Raw genomic sequence first — 22,681 nt, 5'->3', positions numbered from 1 at the left:
CTTTTTAACTTTTTGGCTTTTGCTAGACTAGAAGTGTGGACTGGTTTTTCTTGAAAAAAATATAAAGTTTCAATTGACCTCAAAATTAATAAAATTTTTAACATCTAAAACTCCAACTGTGGGAATTGAACCTGCAACCTTCAGAAGTTCAGATTTAGGGTCATTAGTCCGTATTACTTTATTAAGCACAACTTTACACTATTTTGTGGTTACAAAATTAACTTAAGTTTCGATTGACCTAAAAAGTAATAAAATTTTGAAAAATCTAAAATTCCCAGCATGGGAATGAACCTGCAACCTTAAGATTTAGAGTCAGCAGTCTGAACCACTGCACTAAGACTAATTTCACACTTTCTGTGGTTACGAAATTAACTATAAAGTTTCAATTTACCCAAAAAGAAATAAAATTTTAAAATGTAAAATTCCCACCCTAGATTTGAAACCACAACCTTCAGATTTAGAGTCAGCAGTCCGTACCATTGGACTAAGCATAATTTCACACTTTTTAATGGTTACAAAATTAACTATAAAGTTTCAATTTACCCCAAAAGAAATAAAATTTTAAAATATAAAATTCCCACCCTGGATTTGAACCCACAACCTTCAGTTTTAGAGTCAACAGTCTGAACCACTGCACTAAGCATGATTTCATGCTTTTTGTGGTTACGAAATTAACTATAAAGTTTCAATTTACCCCAAAAGAAATACAATTTTCAAATATAGAATTACCACCCTGGATTTGAACCCGCAACCTCCAGAATTAGAGTCGGCAGTCCGTACCATTGGACTAAGCATAATTTCACACTTTTGAGAGGTTACAAAATTGACTATAAAGTTTCAATTTACCCAAAAAGAAATAAAATGTTAAAATGTAAAATTCCCACCCTGGATTTGAACCCGCAACCTCCAGATTTAGAGTCAGCAGTCCTTACCATTGGACTAAGCATAATTTCACACTTTTGAGTTGTTACGAAATTGACTATAAAGTTTCAATTTACCCAAAAAGAAATAATATTTTTAAAATGTAAAATTCCCACCCTGGATTTGAACCAACAACCTTCAGATTGAGAGTCAGCATACTGAACCAATGCACTAAGCATAATTTCACATTTTTAGTGGTTACGAAATTGACTATAAAGTTTCAATTTACCCAAAAAGAAATAATATTTTTAAAATGTTAAATTCCCACCCTGGAATTGAACCCACAACCTTCAGATTGAGAGTCAGCAGTCCATACCATTGGACTAAGCATAATTTCACACTTTTGAGTTGTTACGAAATTGACTATAAAGTTTCAATTTACCCAAAAAGAAATAATATTTTTAAAATGTAAAATTCCCACCCTGGATTTGAACCAACAACCTTCAGATTTAGAGTCAGCATACTGAACCAATGCACTAAGCATAATTTCACATTTTTAGTGGTTACGAAATTGACTATAAAGTTTCAATTTACCCAAAAAGAAATAATATTTTTAAAATGTTAAATTCCCACCCTGGAATTGAACCCACAACCTTCAGATTGAGAGTCAGCAGTCCATACCATTGGACTAAGCATAATTTCACACTTTTGAGTGGTTACGAAATTGACTATGAAGTTTCAATTTACCCAAAAAGAAATAATATTTTCAAAATATAAAATTCCCACCCTGGATTTGAACCCGCAACCTCCAGATTTAGAGTTGGCAGTCCGTAACATTGGACTAAGCATAATTTCACACTTTTTAGTGGTTACAAAATTAACTATAAAGTTTCAATTTACCCCAAAAGAAATACAATTTTAAAATTTAAAATACCCACCCTGGATTTGAACCCACAACCTCGAGATTTAGAGTCAACAGTCTAAACCACTGCACTAAGCATGATTTCATGCTTTTTGTGGTTACGAAATTAACTATAAAGTTTCAATTTACCCCAAAAGAAATAAAATTTTAAAATATAAAATTCCAACCCTGGATTTGAACCCGCAACCTCCAGATTTAGAGTTGGCAGTCCGTACCATTGGACTAAGCATAATTTCACACTTTTGAGTGGTTACGAAATTAACTATAAAATTTCAATTTACCCCAAAAGAAATAAAATGTTAAAATGTAAAATTCCCACCCTGGATTTGAACCCGCAACCTCCAGATTTAGAGTCGGCAGTCCGTACCATTGGACTAAGCATAATTTCACACCTTTGTGTGGTTACGAAATTGACTATAAAGTTTCAATTTACCCAAAAAGAAATAAAATGTTAAAATGATAAATTCCCACCCTGGAATTGACCCCACAACCTTCAGATTGAGAGTCAGCAGTCCATACCATTGGACTAAGCATAATTTCACATTTTTAGTGGTTACGAAATTGACTATAAAGTTTCAATTTACCCAAAAAGAAATAATATTTTTAAAATGTAAAATTCCCACCCTGGAATTGAACCCACAACCTTCAGATTGAGAGTCAGCAGTCCATACCATTGGACTAAGCATAATTTCACACTTTTTAGTGGTTACGAAATTGACTATGAAGTTTCAATTTACCCAAAAAGAAATAATATTTTTAAAATGTTAAATTCCCACCCTGGATTTGAACCCACAACCTTCAGATTGAGAGTCAGCAGTCCGTACCATTGGACTTAGCATAATTTCACACTTTTTAGTGGTTACAAAATTAACTATAAAGTTTCAATTTACCCCAAAAGAAATACAATTTTAAAATTTAAAATTGGACTAAGCATAATACCGATGGACTAAGACTAAGAAATAATATTTTTAAAATGTTAAAATTTAAAATTGGACTAAGCATAATACCATTGGACTAAGACTAAGAAATAATATTATTAAAATGTTAAATTCCCACCCTGGATTTGAACCCACAACCTTCAGATTTAGAGTCAGCATTTTGAACCAATGCACTAAGCATAATTTCACATTTTTAGTGGTTACGAAATTGACTATAAAGTTTCAATTTACCCAAAAAGAAATAATATTTTTAAAATATTAAATTCCCACCCTGGAATTGAACCCCACAACCTTCAGATTGAGAGTCAGCAGTCCATACCATTGGACTAAGCATAATTTCACACTTTCTGTGGTTACGAAATTAACTATAAGGTTTCAATTTACCCCAAAAGAAATAAAATTTTCAAATATAAAATTCCCACCCTGGATTTGAACCAGCAACCTCCAGATTTAGAGTTTGCAGTCCGTACCATTGGACTAAGCATAATTTCACACTTTTTAAAGGTTACGAAATTAACTATAAAGTTTCAATTTACCCAAAAAGAAATAGAATGTTAAAATATAAAATTCCCACCCTGGATTTGAACCCACAACCTTCAGATTTAGAGTCAGCATTTTGAACCAATGCACTAAGCATAATTTCACACATTTTTAGTGGTTACGAAATTGACTATAAAGTTTCAAGTTACCCAAAAAGAAATAATATTTTTAAAATGTTAAATTCCCACCCTGGAATTGAACCCCACAACCTTCAGATTGAGAGTCAGCAGTCCATACCATTGGACTAAGCATAATTTCACACTTTTGAGTGGTTACGAAATTGACTATGAAGTTTCAATTTACCCAAAAAGAAATAATATTTTTAAAATATAAAATTCCCACCCTGGATTTGAACCCGCAACCTCCAGATTTAGAGTTGGCAGTCCGTAACATTGGACTCAGCATAAATTCACATTTTTTAGTGGTTACAAAATTAACTATAAAGTTTCAATTTACCCCAAAAGAAATACAATTTTAAAATTTAAAATTCCCTCCCTGGATTTGAACCCACAACCTTCAGATTTAGAGTCAACAGTCTGAACCACTGCACTAAGCATGATTTCATGCTTTTTGCGGTTACGAAATTAACTATAAAGTTTCAATTTACCCCAAAAGAAATACAATTTTAAAATATAAAATTCCAACCCTGGATTTGAACCTGCAACCTCCAGATTTAGAGTTTGCAGTCCGTATCATTGGACTAAGCATAATTTCACACTTTTGAGTGGTTACGAAATTAACTATAAAGTTTCAATTTACCCAAAAAGAAATACAATTTTAAAAAATAAAATTCCCACCCTGGATTTGAACCCGCAACCTCCAGATTTAGAGTCGGCAGTCCGTACCATTGGACTAAGCAAAATTTCACACTTTTGAGTGGTTACGAAATTGACTATTAAGTTTCAATTCACCCAAAAAGAAATGAAATGTTAAAATGTAAAATTCCCACCCTGGATTTGAACCCACAACCTTCAGATTTAGAGTCAACAGTCTGAACCACTGCACTAAGCATGATTTCATGCTTTCTGTGGTTACGAAATTAACTATAAGGTTTCAATTTACCCCAAAAGAAATAAAATTTTCAAATATAAAATTCCCACCCTAGATTTGAACCCGCAACCTCTAGATTTAGAGTTTGCAGTCCGTACCATTGGACTAAGCATAATTTCACACTTTTTAAAGGTTACGAAATTAACTATAAAGTTTCAATTTACCCAAAAAGAAATAAAATGTTAAAATATAAAATTCCCACCCTGGATTTGAACCCACAACCTTCAGATTTAGAGTCAGCATACTGAACCAATGCACTAAGCATAATTTCACATTTTTAGTGGTTACGAAATTGACTATAAAGTTTCAATTTACCCAAAAAGAAATAATATTTTTAAAATGTTAAATTCCCACCCTGGATTTGAACCCACAACCTTCAGATTGAGAGTCAGCAGTCCGTACCATTGGACTAAGCATAATTTCACACTTTTTAGTGGTTACAAAATTAACTTTAAAGTTTCAATTTACCTCAAAAGAAATACAATTTTAAAATTTAAAATTGGACTAAGCATAATACCGATGGACTAAGACTAAGAAATAATATTTTTAAAATGTTAAAATTTAAAATTGGACTAAGCATAATACAATTGGACTAAGACTAAGAAATAATATTATTAAAATGTTAAATTCCCACCCTGGATTTGAACCCACAACCTTCAGATTTAGAGTCAGCATTTTGAACCAATGCACTAAGCATAATTTCACATTTTTAGTGGTTACGAAATTGACTATGAAGTTTCAATTTACCCAAAAAGAAATAATATTTTTAAAATATAAAATTCCCACCCTGGATTTGAACCCGCAACCTCCAGATTTAGAGTTGGCAGTCCGTAACATTGGACTCAGCATAATTTCACACTTTTTAGTGGTTACAAAATTAACTATAAAGTTTCAATTTACCCCAAAAGAAATACAATTTTAAAATGTAAAATTCCCACCATGGATTTGAACCCACAACCTTCAGATTGAGAGTCAGTAGTCTGAACCACTGCACAAAGCATGATTTCATGCTTTTTGTGGTGACAAAATTAACTATAAAGTTTCAATTTACCCCAAAAGAAATACAGTTTTAAAATATAAAATTCCCACCCTGGATTTGAACCCGCAACCTCCAGGTTTAAAGTTGACAGTCCGTACCATTGGACTAAGCATAATTTCACACTTTTTAGTGGTTACAAAATTAATTATAAAGTTTCAATTTACCCCAAAAGAAATAAAATTTTAAAATATAAAATTCCTACCCTGGATTTGAACCCACAACCTTCAGATTTAGAGTCAACAGTCTGAACCACTGCACTAAGCATGATTTAATACTTTTTGTGGTTACGAAAATGACTATAAAGTTTCAATTTACCCCAAAAGAAATACAATTTTAAAATATAAAATTCCCACCCTGGATTTGAACCCACAACCTCCAGATTTAGAGTTGGCAGTCCGTACCATTGGACTAAGCATAATTTCACACTTTTTAGTGGTTACGAAATTAACTAAAAAGTTTCAATTTACCCAAAAAGAAATACAATTTTAAAATATAAAATTCCCACCCTGGATTTGAACCCGCAACCTCCAGATTTAGAGTCAGCAGTCCGTACCATTGGACTAAGCATAATTTCACACTTTTGAGTGGTTACGAAATTGACTATAAAGTTTCAATTTACCCAAAAAGAAATAAAATGTTAAAATGTAAAATTCCCACCCTGGATTTGAACCCGCAACCTCCAGATTTAGAGTCAGCAGTTCATACCATTTGACTAAGCATAATTTCACACTGATGAGTGGTTACGAAATTGACTATAAAGTTTCAATTTACCCAAAAAGAAATAAAATGTTAAAATGTAAAATTCCCACCCTGGATTTGAACCCACAAACTTCAGATTGAGAGTCAGTAGTCTGAATCACTGCACAAAGCATGATTTCATGCTTTTTGTGGTGACAAAATTAACTTTAAAGTTTCAATTTACCCCCAAAGAAATACAATTTTAAAATATAAAATTCCCAACCTGGAATTGAACCCGCAACCTTCAGATTTAGAGTCAGCAGTCTGTACCATTGGACTAAGCATAATTTCACACTTTTTAGTGGTTACGAAATTAACTATAAAGTTTCAATTTACCCCAAAAGAAATAAAATTTTAAAATTTAAAATTCCCACCCTGGATTTGAACCCACAACCTCCAGATTTAGAGTCGGCAGTCCGTACCATTGGACTAAGCATAATTTCACACTTTTGAGAGGTTACGAAATTGACTATAAAGTTTCAATTTACCCCAAAAGAAATAAAATGTTAAAGTGTAAAATTACCACCCTGGATTTGAACCCGCAACCTTCAGATTTAGAGTCAACAGTCTGAACCACTGCACTAAGCATGATTTAATACTTTTTGTGGTTACGAAAATGACTATAAAGTTTCAATTTACCCCAAAAGAAATACAATTTTAAAATATAAAATTCCTACCCTGGATTTGAACCCACAACCTTCAGATTTAGAGTCAACAGTCTGAACCACTGCACTAAGCATGATTTCATACTTTTTGTGGTTACGAAATTAACTATAAAGTTTCAATTTACCCCAAAAGAAATACAATTTTAAAATATAAAATTCCCAACCTGGAATTGAACCCGCAACCTTCAGATTTAGAGTCAGCAGTCTGTACCATTGGACTAAGCATAATTTCACACTTTTTAGCGGTTACGAAATTAACTATAAAGTTTCAATTTACCCCAAAAGAAATAAAATTTAAAAATTTAAAATTCCCACCCTGGATTTGAACCCACAACCTCCAGATTTAGAGTCGGCAGTCCGTACCATTGGACTAAGCATAATTTCACACTTTTGAGAGGTTACAAAATTGACTATAAAGTTTCAATTTACCCCAAAAGAAATAAAATGTTAAAGTGTAAAATTACCACCCTGGATTTGAACCCGCAACCTTCAGATTTAGAGTCAGCAGTCCGTACCATTGGACTAAGCATAATTTCACACATTTTTAGTGGTTACGAAATTGACTATAAAGTTTCAATTTACCCAAAAAGAAATAATATTTTTAAAATGTTAAATTCCCACCCTGGAATTGAACCCCACAACCTTCAGATTGAGAGTCAGCAGTCCATACCATTGGACTAAGCATAATTTCACACTTTTGAGTGGTTACGAAATTGACTATGAAGTTTCAATTTACCCAAAAAGAAATAATATTTTTAAAATATAAAATTCCCACCCTGGATTTGAACCCGCAACCTCCAGATTTAGAGTTGGCAGTCCGTAACATTGGACTCAGCATAAATTCACATTTTTTAGTGGTTACAAAATTAACTATAAAGTTTCAATTTACCCCAAAAGAAATACAATTTTAAAATATAAAATTCCAACCCTGGATTTGAACCCGCAACCTCCAGATTTAGAGTCAGCAGTCCGTACCATTGGACTAAGCATAATTTCACACTTTTGAGGGGTTACGAAATTGACTATAAAGTTTCAATTTACCCAAAAAGAAATAAAATGTTAAAATGTAAAATTCCCACCCTGGATTTGAACCCGCAACCTCCAGATTTAGAGTCAGCAGTCCATACCATTGGACTAAGCATAATTTCACACTGATGAGTGGTTACGAAATTGACTATAAAGTTTCAATTTACCCAAAAAGAAATAAAATGTTAAAATGTAAAATTCCCACCCTGGATTTGAACCCACAAACTTCAGATTGAGAGTCAGTAGTCTGAATCACTGCACAAAGCATGATTTCATGCTTTTTGTGGTGACAAAATTAACTTTAAAGTTTCAATTTACCCCCAAAGAAATACAATTTTAAAATATAAAATTCCCAACCCGGAATTGAACCCGCAACCTTCAGATTTAGAGTCAGCAGTCTGTACCATTGGACTAAGCATAATTTCACACTTTTTAGTGGTTACGAAATTAACTATAAAGTTTCAATTTACCCCAAAAGAAATAAAATTTTAAAATTTAAAATTCCCACCCTGGATTTGAACCCACAACCTCCAGATTTAGAGTCGGCAGTCCGTACCATTGGACTAAGCATAATTTCACACTTTTGAGAGGTTACGAAATTGACTATAAAGTTTCAATTTACCCCAAAAGAAATACAATTTTAAAATATAAAATTCCCAACCTGGAATTGAACCCGCAACCTTCAGATTTAGAGTCAGCAGTCTGTACCATTGGACTAAGCATAATTTCACACTTTTTAGTGGTTACGAAATTAACTATAAAGTTTCAATTTACCCCAAAAGAAATAAAATTTTAAAATATCAAATTCCCACCCTGGATTTGAACCCACAACCTCCAGATTTAGAGTCGGCAGTCCGTACCATTGGACTAAGCATAATTTCACACTTTTGAGAGGTTACGAAATTGACTATAAAGTTTCAATTTACCCCAACAGAAATAAAATGTTAAAGTGTAAAATTACCACCCTGGATTTGAACCCGCAACCTTCAGATTTAGAGTCAGCAGTCCGTACCATTGGACTAAGCATAATTTCACACTTTTTAGTGGTTACGAAATTGACTATAAAGTTTCAATTTACCCAAAAAGAAATAAAATGTTAAAATGTAAAATTCCCACCCTGGATTTGAACCCACAACCTTCAGATTTAGCGTCAGTAGTCTGAACCACTGCACAAAGCATGATTTCATGCTTTTTGTGGTGACAAAATTCACTATAAAATTTCAATTTACCCAAAAAGAAATTAAATTTTAAAATTTAAATTTCCCACCCTGGATTTGAACCCACAACCGTCAGTTTTAGAGTCAACAGTCTGAACCACGGCACTAAGCATGATTTCACACTTTTGAGTGGTTACGAAATTGACTATAAAGTTTCAATTTACCCCAAAAGAAATACAATTTTAAAATATAAAATTCCCCCCCCCCCTGGATTTGAAACCACAACCGTCAGTTTTAGAGTCAACAGTCTGAACCACTGCACTAAGCATGATTTCATGCTTTTTGTGGTTACGAAATTAACTATAAAGTTTCAATTTACCCCAAAAGAAATCAAATTTTAAAATATCAAATTCCCACCCTGGATTTGAACCAGCAAACTCCAGATTTAGAGTTGGCAGTCCGTACCATTGGACTAAGCATAATTTCACACTTTTTAGTGGTTACGAAATTAACTATAAAGTTTCAATTTACCCCAAAAGAAATACAATTTTAAAATATAAAAATCCCACCCTGGATTTGAACCCACAACCTCCAGATTTAGAGTTGGCAGTCCGTACCATTGGACTAAGCATAATTTCACACTTTTTAGTGGTTACGAAATTAACTATAAAGTTTCAATTTACCCCAAAAGAAATACAATTTTTAAATATAAAATTCCCACCCTGGATTTGAACCCACAACCCCCAGATTTAGAGTCGGCAGTCCGTACCATTGGACTAAGCATAATTTCACACTTTTTAGTGGTTACAAAATTAACTATAAAGTTTCAATTTACCCAAAAAGAAATCAAATTTTAAAATTTAAAATTCCCTCCCTGGATTTGAACCAGCAAACTCCAGATTTAGAGTTGGCAGTCCGTACCATTGGACTAAGCATGATTTCATGCTTTTTGTGGTTACGAAATTAACTATAAAGTTTCAATTTACCCGAAAAGAAATAAAATTTTAAAATATCAAATTCCCACCCTGGATTTGAACCAGCAACCTCCAGATTTAGAGTCGGCAGTCCGTACCATTGGAATAAGCATAATTTCACACTTTTGAGTGGTTACGAAATTGACTATAAAGTTTCAATTTACCCAAAAAGAAATAAAATGTTAAAATGTAAAATTTCAACCCTGGATTTGAACCCACAACCTTCAGATTTAGAGTCAGTAGTCTGAACCACTGCACAAAGCATGATTTCATGCTTTTTGTGGTGACAAAATTAACTATAAAGTTTCAATTTACCCAAAAAGAAAAAAAAATTAAAATATCAAATTCCCACCCTGGATTTGAACCAGCAAACTCCAGATATAGAGTTGGCAGTCCGTACCATTGGACTAAGCATAATTTCACACTTTTTAGTGGTTACGAAATTAACTATAAAGTTTCAATTTACCCCAAAAGAAATACAATTTTTAAATATAAAATTCCCACCCTGGATTTGAACCCACAACCCCCAGATTTAGAGTCGGCAGTCCGTACCATTGGACTAAGCATAATTTCACACTTTTGAGTGGTTACAAAATTAACTATAAAGTTTCAATTTACCCCAAAAGAAATCAAATTTTAAAATTTAAAATTCCCACCCTGGATTTGAACCCACAACCGTCAGTTTTAGAGTCAACAGTCTGAACTACTGCACCAAGCATGATTTCATACTTTTTGTGGTTACGAAATTAACTATAAAGTTTCAATTTACCCCAAAAGAAATACAATTTTAAAATATCAAATTCCCACCATCGATTTGAACCCGCAACCTCCAAATTTAGAGTCGGCAGGCCGTACCATTGGACAAAGCATAATTTCACACTTTTGAGTGGTTACGAAATTGACTATAAAGTTTCAATTTACCCAAAAAGAAATAAAATGTTAAAATGTAAAATTCCAACCCTGGATTTGAACCCACAAACTTCAGATTTAGAGTCAGTAGTCAGAACCACTGCACAAAGCATGATTTCATGCTTTTTGTGGTGACAAAATTAACTATAAAGTTTCAATTTACCCAAAAAGAAATAAAATGTTAAAATGTAAAATTCCCACCCTGGATTTGAACCCACAACCTTCAGATTTAGCATCAGTAGTCTGAACCACTGCACAAAGCATGATTTCATGCTTTTTGTGGTGACAAAATTCACTATAAAATTTCAATTTACCCAAAAAGAAATTAAATTTTAAAATTTAAATTTCCCACCCTTGATTTGAACCCACAACCGTCAGTTTTAGAGTCAACAGTCTGAACCACGGCACTAAGCATGATTTCACACTTTTGAGTGGTTACGAAATTGACTATAAAGTTTCAATTTACCCCAAAAGAAATACAATTTTAAAATATAAAATTCCCCCCCCTGGATTTGAAACCACAACCGTCAGTTTTAGAGTCAACAGTCTGAACCACTGCACTAAGAATGATTTCATGCTTTTTGTGGTAACGAAATTAACTATAAAGTTTCAATTTACCCCAAAAGAAATCAAATTTTAAAATATCAAATTCCCACCCTGGATTTGAACCAGCAAACTCCAGATTTAGAGTTGGCAGTCCGTACCATTGGACTAAGCATAATTTCACACTTTTTAGTGGTTACGAAATTAACTATAAAGTTTCAATTTACCCCAAAAGAAATACAATTTTAAAATATAAAAATCCCACCCTGGATTTGAACCCGCAACCTCCAGATTTAGAGTTGGCAGTCCGTACCATTGGACTAAGCAGAATTTCACACTTTTTAGTGGTTACGAAATTAACTATAAAGTTTCAATTTACCCCAAAAGAAATACAATTTTTAAATATAAAATTCCCACCCTGGATTTGAACCCACAACCCCCAGATTTAGAGTCGGCAGTCCGTACCATTGGACTAAGCATAATTTCACACTTTTGAGTGGTTACAAAATTAACTATAAAGTTTCAATTTACCCCAAAAGAAATCAAATTTTAAAATTTAAAATTCCCATTCTGGATTTGAACCCACAACCGTCAGTTTTAGAGTCAACAGTCTGAACCACTGCACTAAGCATGATTTCATGCTTTTTGTGGTTACGAAATTAACTATAAAGTTTCAATTTACCCCAAAAGAAATATAATTTTAAAATATCAAATTCCCACCCTGGATTTGAACCAGCAACCTCCAGATTTAGAGTCGGCAGTCCGTACCATTGGAATAAGCATAATTTCACACTTTTGAGTGGTTACGAAATTGACTATAAAGTTTCAATTTACCCAAAAAGAAATAAAATGTTAAAATGTAAAATTTCAACCCTGGATTTGAACCCACAACCTTCAGATTTAGAGTCAGTAGTCTGAACCACTGCACAAAGCATGATTTCATGCTTTTTGTGGTGACAAAATTAACTATAAAGTTTCAATTTACCCAAAAAGAAAAAAAAATTAAAATATCAAATTCCCACCCTGGATTTGAACCAGCAGACTCCAGATATTACGGAAGCCGGATAGTGCCAGGTCTCTAAGGGATGAATATATATTTTGCAAACACGTCAGAATTTTTTTGTACATCGCCGCCACTTAATATGCGGCGGCCGCAACTTATTATGTGGCGGCCGCAACTTATTATGTCGCGGCCGCAACTTATTATGTGGCGGCCGCAACTTATTATGTGGCGGCCGCAACTTATTATGTCGCGGCCGCAACTTATTATGTGGCGGCCGCAACTTATTATGTCGCGGCCGCAACTTATTATGTGGCGGCCGCAACTTAATATGTGGCGGCCGCAACTTAATAACTGGCGGCCGCAACTTAATATGTGGCGGCCGCAACTTATTATGTGGCGGCCGCAACTTATTATGTGGCGGCCGCAACTTATTATGTGGCGGCCGCAACTTATTATGTGGCGGCCGCAACTTATTATGTCGCGGCCGCAACTTATTATGTCGCGGCCGCAACTTATTATGTGGCGGCCGCAACTTATTATGTCGCGGCCGCAACTTATTATGTCGCGGCCGCAACTTATTATGTCGCGGCCGCAACTTATTATGTCGCGGCCGCAACTTATTATGTGGCGGCCGCAACTTAATATGTGGCGGCCGCAACTTAATAACTGGCGGCCGCAACTTAATATGTGGCGGCCGCAACTTATTATGTGGCGTCCGCAACTTATTATGTGGCGGCCGCAACTTATTATGTGGAGGCCGCAACTTATTATGTGGCGGCCGCAACTTATTATGTGGCGGCCGCAACTTATTATGTGGCGGCCGCAACTTATTATGTGGCGGCCGCAACTTATTATGTGGCGGCCGCAACTTATTATGTGGCGGCCGCAACTTATTATGTGGCGGCCGCAACTTATTATGTGGCGGCCGCAACTTAATAACTGGCGGCCGCAACTTAATAACTGGCGGCCGCAACTTAATATGTGGCGGCCGCAACTTAATAACTGGCGGCCGCAACTTAATAACTGGCGGCCGCAACTTAATAACTGGCGGCCGCAACTTAATAACTGGCGGCCGCAACTTAATATCTGGCGGCCGCAACTTAATATGTGGCGGCCGCAACTTAATAACTGGCGGCCGCAACTTAATATCTCGCAGCCGCCACTTAATCATCTGAATTATCTGACGCTATCAGTCAGACCAAAGACTCGAAGCTTTGGAGAAGGAAATCTTCACAGGTGAGCTCGCTGTTCCCGCTTTAATTTTTGGTTTGCTTAGTTCTAATAACGCCAGGTAATGAAAAATCCCTCCCTGTAGGCCAATATTGCCAAAGCTTTTGGCAGATGAGATGTATTGCTTTTAATAGCCTTTAGTACCGTAGTGTTATCATGCATAATGCATGAGGCCCCTGATTGTCTCGACTCTGCCTGTGATTATGACAAAGCGGCTGATTTTTGCTACTAAACACTAATATTTTCACGGTATGGTGTTCAAAATGTGTATGTAGTATACATGTTGTATTATTTTGCTCACACAGATAAGCTATGGATCAAGATATTATAGCCACGTATTTCCATTTGGGTCTCAGCTACACGGAAATTTTGTATGCGCTTGCTCTAAACCACCGAATCGTCATAAGTCTTAGGACACTGAAAAGACGCTTGCGTCAGCAACGTCTGTTTCGACGCAAACACTTCACTGACATTCTGGAAGTCGCTGACTTCATTTTTGATCAGATCAATGAAAGTGGAATTATGCATGGATACAGATGGATGCATTTGAAATGTCTGCAAGCTGGCAAAGTCGTTCAACGAGACACGGTTTATGCCGTTATGAAGATCCTAGATCCTGATGGTCTGCAACTTCGGAGAAGAGGCAGGCTCATAAGAAGGGAATACTTCGCAAGGGGACCCAACTACTTGTGGCACCTGGACTCCTATGACAAACTTAAGACGTATGGGTTGCGCATCAATGGGTGCATTGATGGGTTTTCGCGTCAGATAGTTTGGCTAAACGTATATCGCACGAGCAGCGATCCTAAGGTGATTGCTGGATATTACATGGAAGCAGTGAGCGCTATGGAGGGATGTCCAAGTATGATCAGAGGAGACATGGGAACCGAGAACGGGCGTGTGGCGATGATGCAAGAGTTCTTGTCGGAGCAGAATAGCTTCATATATGGGAAAAGTACTCACAATCAGCGGATAGAGGCTTTTTGGTGTATGCTGCGTAAAGAATGCACACAATTTTGGATTGATGCTCTGAAGACATTGAAGGATGTTGGCGATTTCACAGGAGACTCTCTAGACACAGGTCTTGTCCAATTCTGCTTTATGAGTTTGGTCCAGGTGTGTTGAATTATTTCAATTTGCTGTTCGTCATCCTCATGCATGTATGCCGAAATTAGGTCAATGTGGAAAAATCTAATATGGTGCAAAGCCTGTCTTAACTGTGAGGACGGTGTAAAGTAATGCCGTGCACTTTACCCTTTCCATATGACTGGATATCCCTCTCTCTCTCTCAAAAAGGAAAATAAATATAGAAAACCCACTTAATACCACTAAATGGAGTTCCAAAATTATTGATTGTCATTGTGAAAGTCTTAAGTATGTGTATGGCTGCTGCAATTTTGACTACTAATTCTAATGTATAATTCAATCAAAAGTTATGATACTCGAACATACCGAATGTGAGTAAAAGATGTGATATAGCCTAAATTTCTTATTTGTCATTTTTTTGTAATAGAATGATCTTGATAGGATGTCGTCTGTCTGGAACTGCCATCGCATACGACGTTCAAAGAATCAGAACGTTCCCAACGGAAGACCTGTAGTTCTCTTCTCCATGCCAGAATTGTTTGGCCGACGTGACTACTTGAAGCCAGTTGACCAGGAACATATCGAAGCCTGCTGCACCGAGTGTACCTTCAGGGATGGCCTTCCGTGTGACGAGGAGTTATTTGAACTCTTCATTATTTACATGACTGAACATTCTTTGGAACATCCTGGCAATGTAGAGCAGGCACTGCAGCTATACCACGCGCTGCGTGATGCCATTCGACAGGATCTGGAACAGTAATATATAGACCTATATAGTTTCTCACAATACTGTCAGTGTCGGTGATACCTGCTGCCCAGAAACGACTTGTGGATCAGTAATGAGATGAATTATTGATGTTATATGAAAACCTCCAATTTGTAAAGAAGAAGCACATGTCACGAAGTAGACATCAATTACAAAAAGGCCATTAATGAACCTCTTAAAGTTGAAATTGGTGTACTAAGTTGTCAGTTTTCTGAAATCAAGTACATGGAATTATTGAAGTAATTGAGTAGGATAAACAGCCAACGTCAAGGATAAACAGCCAACGTCAAAAAAAAAATAGCCGATATCCCACTCAGCCCAGCCAGACGTTATTAAAATATCAAGCAACAGGTTTGGGTGTGTTGGTGGGGGTGAGGGACCTTCTGCTGAGCAACCCCAGCAAATAAGGCGAAGTACACCATGTCTGCACCCCTGGACCCATTCTTAGAACATACTCGAATGCCATGAATGACGTACAGACAAATCTATGTAGATTACACTACTAATTACATTCTTACCTATTTCTTAGTTTTGTTTATGTATAAGTCTATTTCCAGGTTTTTTTTTATATATTTGATTGCAGCACTTTTGGAAAACTGCATTGTTCAAAGAATGTTCAAACTAACCACAAATGAATATACAGAGTGAAACCAACATTTCTAACGGAAATTTTCTGTGATTCCCAGTTTAATTGCCTGGCAAAAACTACTTTTATTACAATCCACGTCACTTTTTAATTAAAAACGATTAAATAAACACTTCACTTTTTTTATAATTTCAACGAGCAAAACCAAAACGCTATATCAAAACTTCAACAATATCTAACACGAGCAACTGCCTGCAAATGTAACACCTCAGTCACCAATATAATTATGCAATGAAATTTGGGACAAATATAATCCAAATGTGTGAGCAAAACGTCTTTGGAAAATCGAAAAGGTACGATTTGCTTTTCCTGTTGAATTTGTATTTCAACGGAACTAATTTACATTTTGGGCGAGTTACCTTTGCACAATTTGTACAGGACGCGGAATATGCATCGCCAAATTAAAGTGCTTTATAATTAGGATTTTGTGACGTATGTAAAATCTACAACTAAATCTCGTATGAACTTATTTATGAGGGACACATCATTCAAAGGAAACCTTTGCATCGTAGGAAAGAAGCAATATCAACAAAATATGTTTTGTGGGATGGAAAAAAAAGGAAAAAAAATTATAACAGTAGTGCCAGCCTTTGGGATTAGCGAATCTTATACAGTAACAAAAAAATCATTTCAAAATACTACAACTACAGAACACCACATAAAAGAATGTATATCCCATGAACAGAATTTGGGATTTAAAAAGGTTATTTCACTACAATACAAATGGGAAATGTCACTGTTTATGAAGAATACTTGTCCTCGTTAAAACACATAAAGAACAAAATGGCAACGCAATTGAAAAATACAACTGTTACTGAAGGATATTTCTCTTAAAACATAAAAGAACAAAATGGCAATGCAAATGAAAAATACAACTGTTACTGAAGGATATTTCTCTTAAAACATAAAAGAACAAAATGGCAATGCAAATTAAAAATATAACTGTTACTGAAGGATAGGCCTACTTAAAAAAGAACCAAAATTATGGCAATACAACTCTGACTGAAGGTTATACTGAAGGTTACTTCTCCTCAACCAAAATGGCGGCGCAAATGAAAAAAATACAACTGTTACTGCAGGATACATCTCCTCATAATACATCATGAACAAAATGGCAGCGCAAATGAAAAAAATACAACTGTTACTGATGGATACTTCTCATCATAATACATAATGAACAAAATGGCAGCGCAAATGAAAAAAATACAACTGTTACTGATGGATACTTCTCATCATAATAGATCATGAACAAAAATTATGGCAATGCAACTGTTACTGAAGGTTATACTGAAGGTTACTTCTCCTCATGATGATACAAAAAGAACAAAATGACTTTTCGTTTCAAGCACGTACATAATACAATATACAAATCATGTATAACATAAAGCACACTTCCAAATCACCTAATTAACTACTACTGCAGTGAAACAAGAGTGCATGTATGGGGATTGATATAGGTTGTCTGTTAATGAAATAGAAGAAGGGTGACACGGCTTTTAGATGATGTCCATTTGCCAGTATCTGTTGCGAAGGAGGGTGGTGAATTCTGACTTCAATGTGATATAAGGCAGTGCCGCATACGAGCGCGGAATGTTCAGAACACACCCACATGTGTGTGCTGTGGGGCAGCGAATCTCTGACTCGGTGAACCTGGTGGTGATCTTCTCTCTGACCGCGAGGTCGGACCCTGTGCAAAATCGCAAGAACAGGCCGAGCAGATTCTGATCCATCTCCCTCACCAGTCTCTTAAGTGAGGAACTCAAGGCGCCTTCTTCTGTGTTCATTGGTTTGGGAAATTCCAATATGTTCAATACCTTCCTGGTTGATGGCTTCAGGTTGTCATAAATCTGACGGAGCTGGAGTCGTGAGAGGCCGAGAGATTTCAGCTTTGGTCGCCAACACAGCGCCACAAATAGTGGTACTTGAAGCATCTCCTTATTTGCCATCTCGGTAAGTGATTTCTCGATGTTCTCGTCTGTAAGGTTTCGTCTGGCATCGTGTCGTTCCATGAAATCCATCAAGTCATCTGCATCGACAGATGAAACACTCCTCATTGCATCTTCAAGCAGCAATCGGTCGACATCCGGGAGCAATTGCATGAACGCGTCTAGTGGGTCATCGGGTGTCCCAAAAAATGCCAGTTGCATGAAAGGCAGAGCAAGCCTGACCGGCAATATTCCCTCCTGTCTGAATGCTAAGCGGATTACTTCTCCCACTGCCGACCAATGGACCTTGGTCATGTCATGGCGTAATACCGGTACGGCTACCGAGTTGCCGATTGTGTACTGCAAATAAAAGCTGTCGAAAAACTCAGTAAGTGCATCCCTCAAGACTCCTCCGTTGTCTTCAGCCATCTCTGTGCTTCCATCTGACTTCAGCATCTTCACTTCGAAGGTTGTTCCTCTCAGGTTGACGTTCTCCTCTTTCGAGAAAAATGTTACCATTTCTTGACAAACGTTGCCACGGTGCACTTTTATTTCTTTTACCAATGGCTGTGTTGCATTTAAGTCCAGTTCCACTGCTGCTGGGAAGGGGCCAAACTGAATGATACCGGAGTCGTCGTCGTTTAATCGAGCCAGTTGGTCCTCTTGAATGAATTCGTCAGGAATGTTATAGGTTGGTGGAGTGAGATTCACAGCATCCGAGTCCAACGTTGCAGCAAATACTGACTGGACATCTAATTCAACGCGGTCTTCAGCAGCTTCGGACAACAGTGGGTTGTTGGAGGGCGATGAGTCATCAGCAGTCTGCACGATGACTTCATTGTCAACTGTCATCTCATCACCTTGATTCAACGGACGGTATCGCTCCGAGTTAGGTTGCCCATGAGAAATGTGGTGGCCGTCACTTGTGCTCGGTACCTCCTCTTGGCTCGAATCAATGGCTGTTGGCATGAGGTTTTCCTCTCCTCTCCGACGTCTGTGAGCAAACATATCAGGTAGATCTTCCAGGCTGTCTTCTGCAGGGTCACTTGCTGACTTATCTTCATCCAGGTCTACTGATTTGGCCAGGAGATAGCATCGTACGTGTTTTAGACCAAGTCTGTCGATCAAATGTTGAATAGTCTCGTTCTCGTGAACGGGTTGGCTACCATGCACATCTGTGGAGACATCTAACTGGAAGTCCCCGAGCGAACCATGACAGTTTTTTCCATCTTGAAAAAACAAGGGGCAAAGGGTATGTAGCAATTTTCTTTTGGGTGTATTTTTGTCGACAGTAATGTGACGTATCCCCCCACCCATGGGGGCGCGTACCTGCTTGTACCTGGACTCTGTAGCCTCGTAAACAGAGAACCCGACTATTAGGGACCTTGAACTTGTTGATGCCTCTTTCGCTTTCTTGCCTCTCGGGCCCCTCTTTGTTTCTGCTGATTTCTGCGTGCTGTTTGACTGACCGCCGTCACTTGGCCCGGGGGCAGAACTCTCATATTCTTCCTCGCTGTCACTTACAAGTCTGGCTGTTTTTTTCCCTGACTTTCCTGCCATTCGGGACCTCAAGCTCTCGAGCAGTGTAAACTTCCTCTTCTGAGTTTGAGTTTCACTGTTCTCCTTCCGGACGAAAGCCTTAACGACAACTCGGTCACCCTTACGAGGAATGTACTCGCTGAGTTCTTCATCCGTCATTTCAATAATGACATCCTCGTCAATCTGAAACATACAAACAAACAAACAAACAAAAAGTAAAAACAAGAATCTTTTCTAGGCATTGATATACTCCGACTAGAAGGACTGACAAGGAAGACTTAGTCCCGTGACTTAAGAAAAAAAATGTGACATGCGGAATTCAAGCACAAATTGTGTGCTGTGGGTCCAAAATAATCGACAGCAGTTGGGTGTCAGGTTTTGGTGGACTAAATTGAGGTCAGGTCATAGTCAAAGTTTGCGCAAAGGGTCTCTGGTGCTTTGCTTTTCTGATTGGGCGGTCTTAACTGCCAGGTATATAATATCCTTTGATGTTATTCCAAATGTAAAATGTCACACTTTTATGTGTGGAAATTCACTTCAACCATAAACAGTATAGTTGACCAACTTTGACCTTAACCTAGACAACAATTAATATGAATTGGCATTCAAAATTGCGACCGGGTCGTACCCGATCACTTTACGAATTAAGAAGAACGGTCAGGACAGCTTTAAGAAAATTCTCAAGAGCCACCGTTGAGGAAAAGAAACGTCTTTTTTTTTTATCAAGACTCAATTAAACAACATACAGGGTGTCCCAAAAAATGGTGCAAGTGAAACGCGCCACGTTACCCATTAACCATTCAATATTTGCTACAGATGTTTATATCATCTTCATGATTACTTCATTAGCTTCGAAATGCCGCTTCTTTCATCGTATTTGCTTTAGTTCATGTAGAGATATGTTTGATTAACCACAAACACCTAAAATCAAGTTTGTGCCACTTTTAGAGTATGAATGCTTCTAAGCCCAAACGCTGCCAGTAGTTCACACATGAGAAGAAATCACCCATGTGTGAACTACTGGCACTTGCACCATTTATTTTGGGACACCCTGTATATTTGAATGAAATTAATGCCCCCCCCCCCCCCACACACACACACCCACATTTTTAGGACCATATACAAAAACCCTATGGATAGCGTCTAAAAAGGTTTTCCTAAGAAACGTAACATATTTTCCACGTTGATATCATGATTTCTCATTAGAATTTCACTTTTGTTATAAGGAAATAAAGTGGAGGTATTAAAGTAAAATCTATACCGCTTGGATAATTGGATTAGGTCCCTCCAGGAATTCTGCTGAGCACCCTTACCTTTTCGTTCTGCATTTTTTCCAATGTGTCACGCTGCACACCTCGGGCTTTAAGTACACCCCACAGCCGCTCAGACATGCTGAAATGTGCAAACAAAATTAATTTTGCAAACGCGCATTCTCAAATTTGTATCCTTGTGGAGACATTGCTTTGTTTGTTCTCGTGTACAAATAGAAAATAGTGTGGAAATCGAATTTCAAAATGCTGCTGTTCTAACCAGAATCACTCTCCTGGGTTGAAACTTCGACCCAATGTCCCTTTAATATATAAAATACTTCAATTTGCGACGGATCAACACACTTGGAAATTCCTAGTTTATGAGTAAAATCAAAATAATCTATTTCGTGAAATCCTGGTGGATACCTAGTCACCTTCAGAAATTTCCTTGTGTCGACCTTTACAATCTTTTGTTCCATATTATACCCGGGTCTCCACTAGGATACAAATTTCAGGTCATGAAAATCAAAATAAGGGCCGGAAGCCGAAAGAGATTTACAACTTAAACTTGGTAAAGAAAAAGGAAACATAGCTGTCAATAATTACAAGAGCAAAACAATGTGCAATGAAGGCCTACAGCTACCTAGGCCAAGTGCCTCAATTTGACTGATGACACGTACATTTACAAGGCACATCCAAAATGCCTGGTACAAAACGAATTTAAGATGTTAATGTTAGTAACATACAGTATGGGCTTGATCTCACCTGACGAGGCTTGCTACCAAGTGCAAATGTACGCGTCCCCAGTGTCGCCTTTACATACAAGTGGTAGCATCAATACGATCGATCGGACTGACAGACAAGACCGTGCACGCCCGGTCCCCACTGGCTGTCGAGACCACGTGGTGAACACGAGATATTAAGTTGCGGGCCGCCACATAATAAGTTGCGGGCCGCGACATAATAAGTTGCGGCCGCCACATAATAAGTTGCGGCCGCGACATAATAAGTTGCGGCCGCCAAATAATAAGTTGCGGCCGCGACATAATAAGTTGCGGCCGCCACATAATAAGTTGCGGCCGCCACATATTAAGTTGCGGCCGCCAGTTATTAAGTTGCGGCCGCCACATATTAAGTTGCGGCCGCCACATAATAAGTTGCGGCCGCGACATAATAAGTTGCGGCCGCCACATAATAAGTTGCGGCCGCCACATAATAAGTTGCGGCCGCCACATAATAAGTTGCGGCCGCGACATAATAAGTTGCGGCCGCCACATATTAAGTTGCGGCCGCCACATAATAAGTTGCGGCCGCGACATAATAAGTTGCGGCCGCCACATAATAAGTTGCGGCCGCCACATAATAAGTTGCGGCCGCGACATAATAAGTTGCGGCCGCCACATAATAAGTTGCGGCCGCGACATAATAAGTTGCGGCCGCGACATAATAAGTTGCGGCCGCGACATAATAAGTTGCGGCCGCCACATAATAAGTTGCGGCCGCCACATAATAAGTTGCGGCCGCGACATAATAAGTTGCGGCCGCCACATAATAAGTTGCGGCCGCCACATATTAAGTTGCGGCCGCCGCATATTAAGTGGCGGCGATGTACAAAAAAATTCTGACGTGTTTGCAAAAAATATATTCATCCCTTAGGGACTGGCACTATCCGGCTTCCGTAAGATATAGAGTTGGCAGTCCGTACCATTGGACTAAGCATAATTTCACACTTTTTAGTGGTTACGAAATTAACTATAAAGTTTCAATTTACCCCAAAAGAAATACAATTTTTAAATATAAAATTCCCACCCTGGATTTGAACCCACAACCCCCAGATTTAGAGTCGGCAGTCCGTACCATTGGACTAAGCATAA

General features: G+C 37.5%; 2 protein-coding genes across 3 annotated transcripts; one reads left to right on the top strand and one right to left on the bottom strand.

Moving 5' to 3' along the window:
• The first annotated feature begins 13,490 nt into the window (after positions 1-13,490).
• Positions 13,491-15,558, top strand: LOC119743612. The gene is made up of 2 exons (XM_038220025.1): positions 13,491-14,711; positions 15,109-15,558. The coding sequence occupies exons 1-2, from the start codon at positions 13,908-13,910 to the stop codon at positions 15,439-15,441; spliced, it is 1,137 nt and encodes a 378-aa protein (XP_038075953.1). The 5' UTR covers positions 13,491-13,907; the 3' UTR covers positions 15,442-15,558.
• Positions 15,559-17,024: 1,466 nt separating this feature from the next.
• LOC119743478 lies at positions 17,025-21,709 on the bottom strand. 2 transcript variants are annotated; one of them, XM_038219896.1, is made up of 3 exons: positions 21,573-21,709; positions 20,871-20,949; positions 17,025-19,740 (listed from the first exon to the last, which is right to left on the bottom strand). In XM_038219896.1, the coding sequence occupies exons 2-3, from the start codon at positions 20,946-20,948 to the stop codon at positions 17,590-17,592; spliced, it is 2,229 nt and encodes a 742-aa protein (XP_038075824.1). In that variant the 5' UTR covers position 20,949; positions 21,573-21,709; the 3' UTR covers positions 17,025-17,589. The 2 variants fall into 2 exon arrangements, with proteins under 2 accessions (XP_038075824.1, XP_038075825.1); XM_038219897.1 differs by having other exon boundaries at positions 21,554-21,697.
• Positions 21,710-22,681: the final 972 nt, after the last annotated feature.

The sequence above is a fragment of the Patiria miniata genome, unplaced genomic scaffold (assembly GCF_015706575.1).
Source record: "Patiria miniata isolate m_02_andy unplaced genomic scaffold, ASM1570657v1 HiC_scaffold_6, whole genome shotgun sequence".
NCBI classification, from domain to species: Eukaryota; Metazoa; Echinodermata; class Asteroidea; order Valvatida; family Asterinidae; genus Patiria; species Patiria miniata.
The sequence above is the reverse complement of the archived record's forward strand: the minus strand, read 5'-3'. Positions and strand labels throughout refer to the sequence as shown.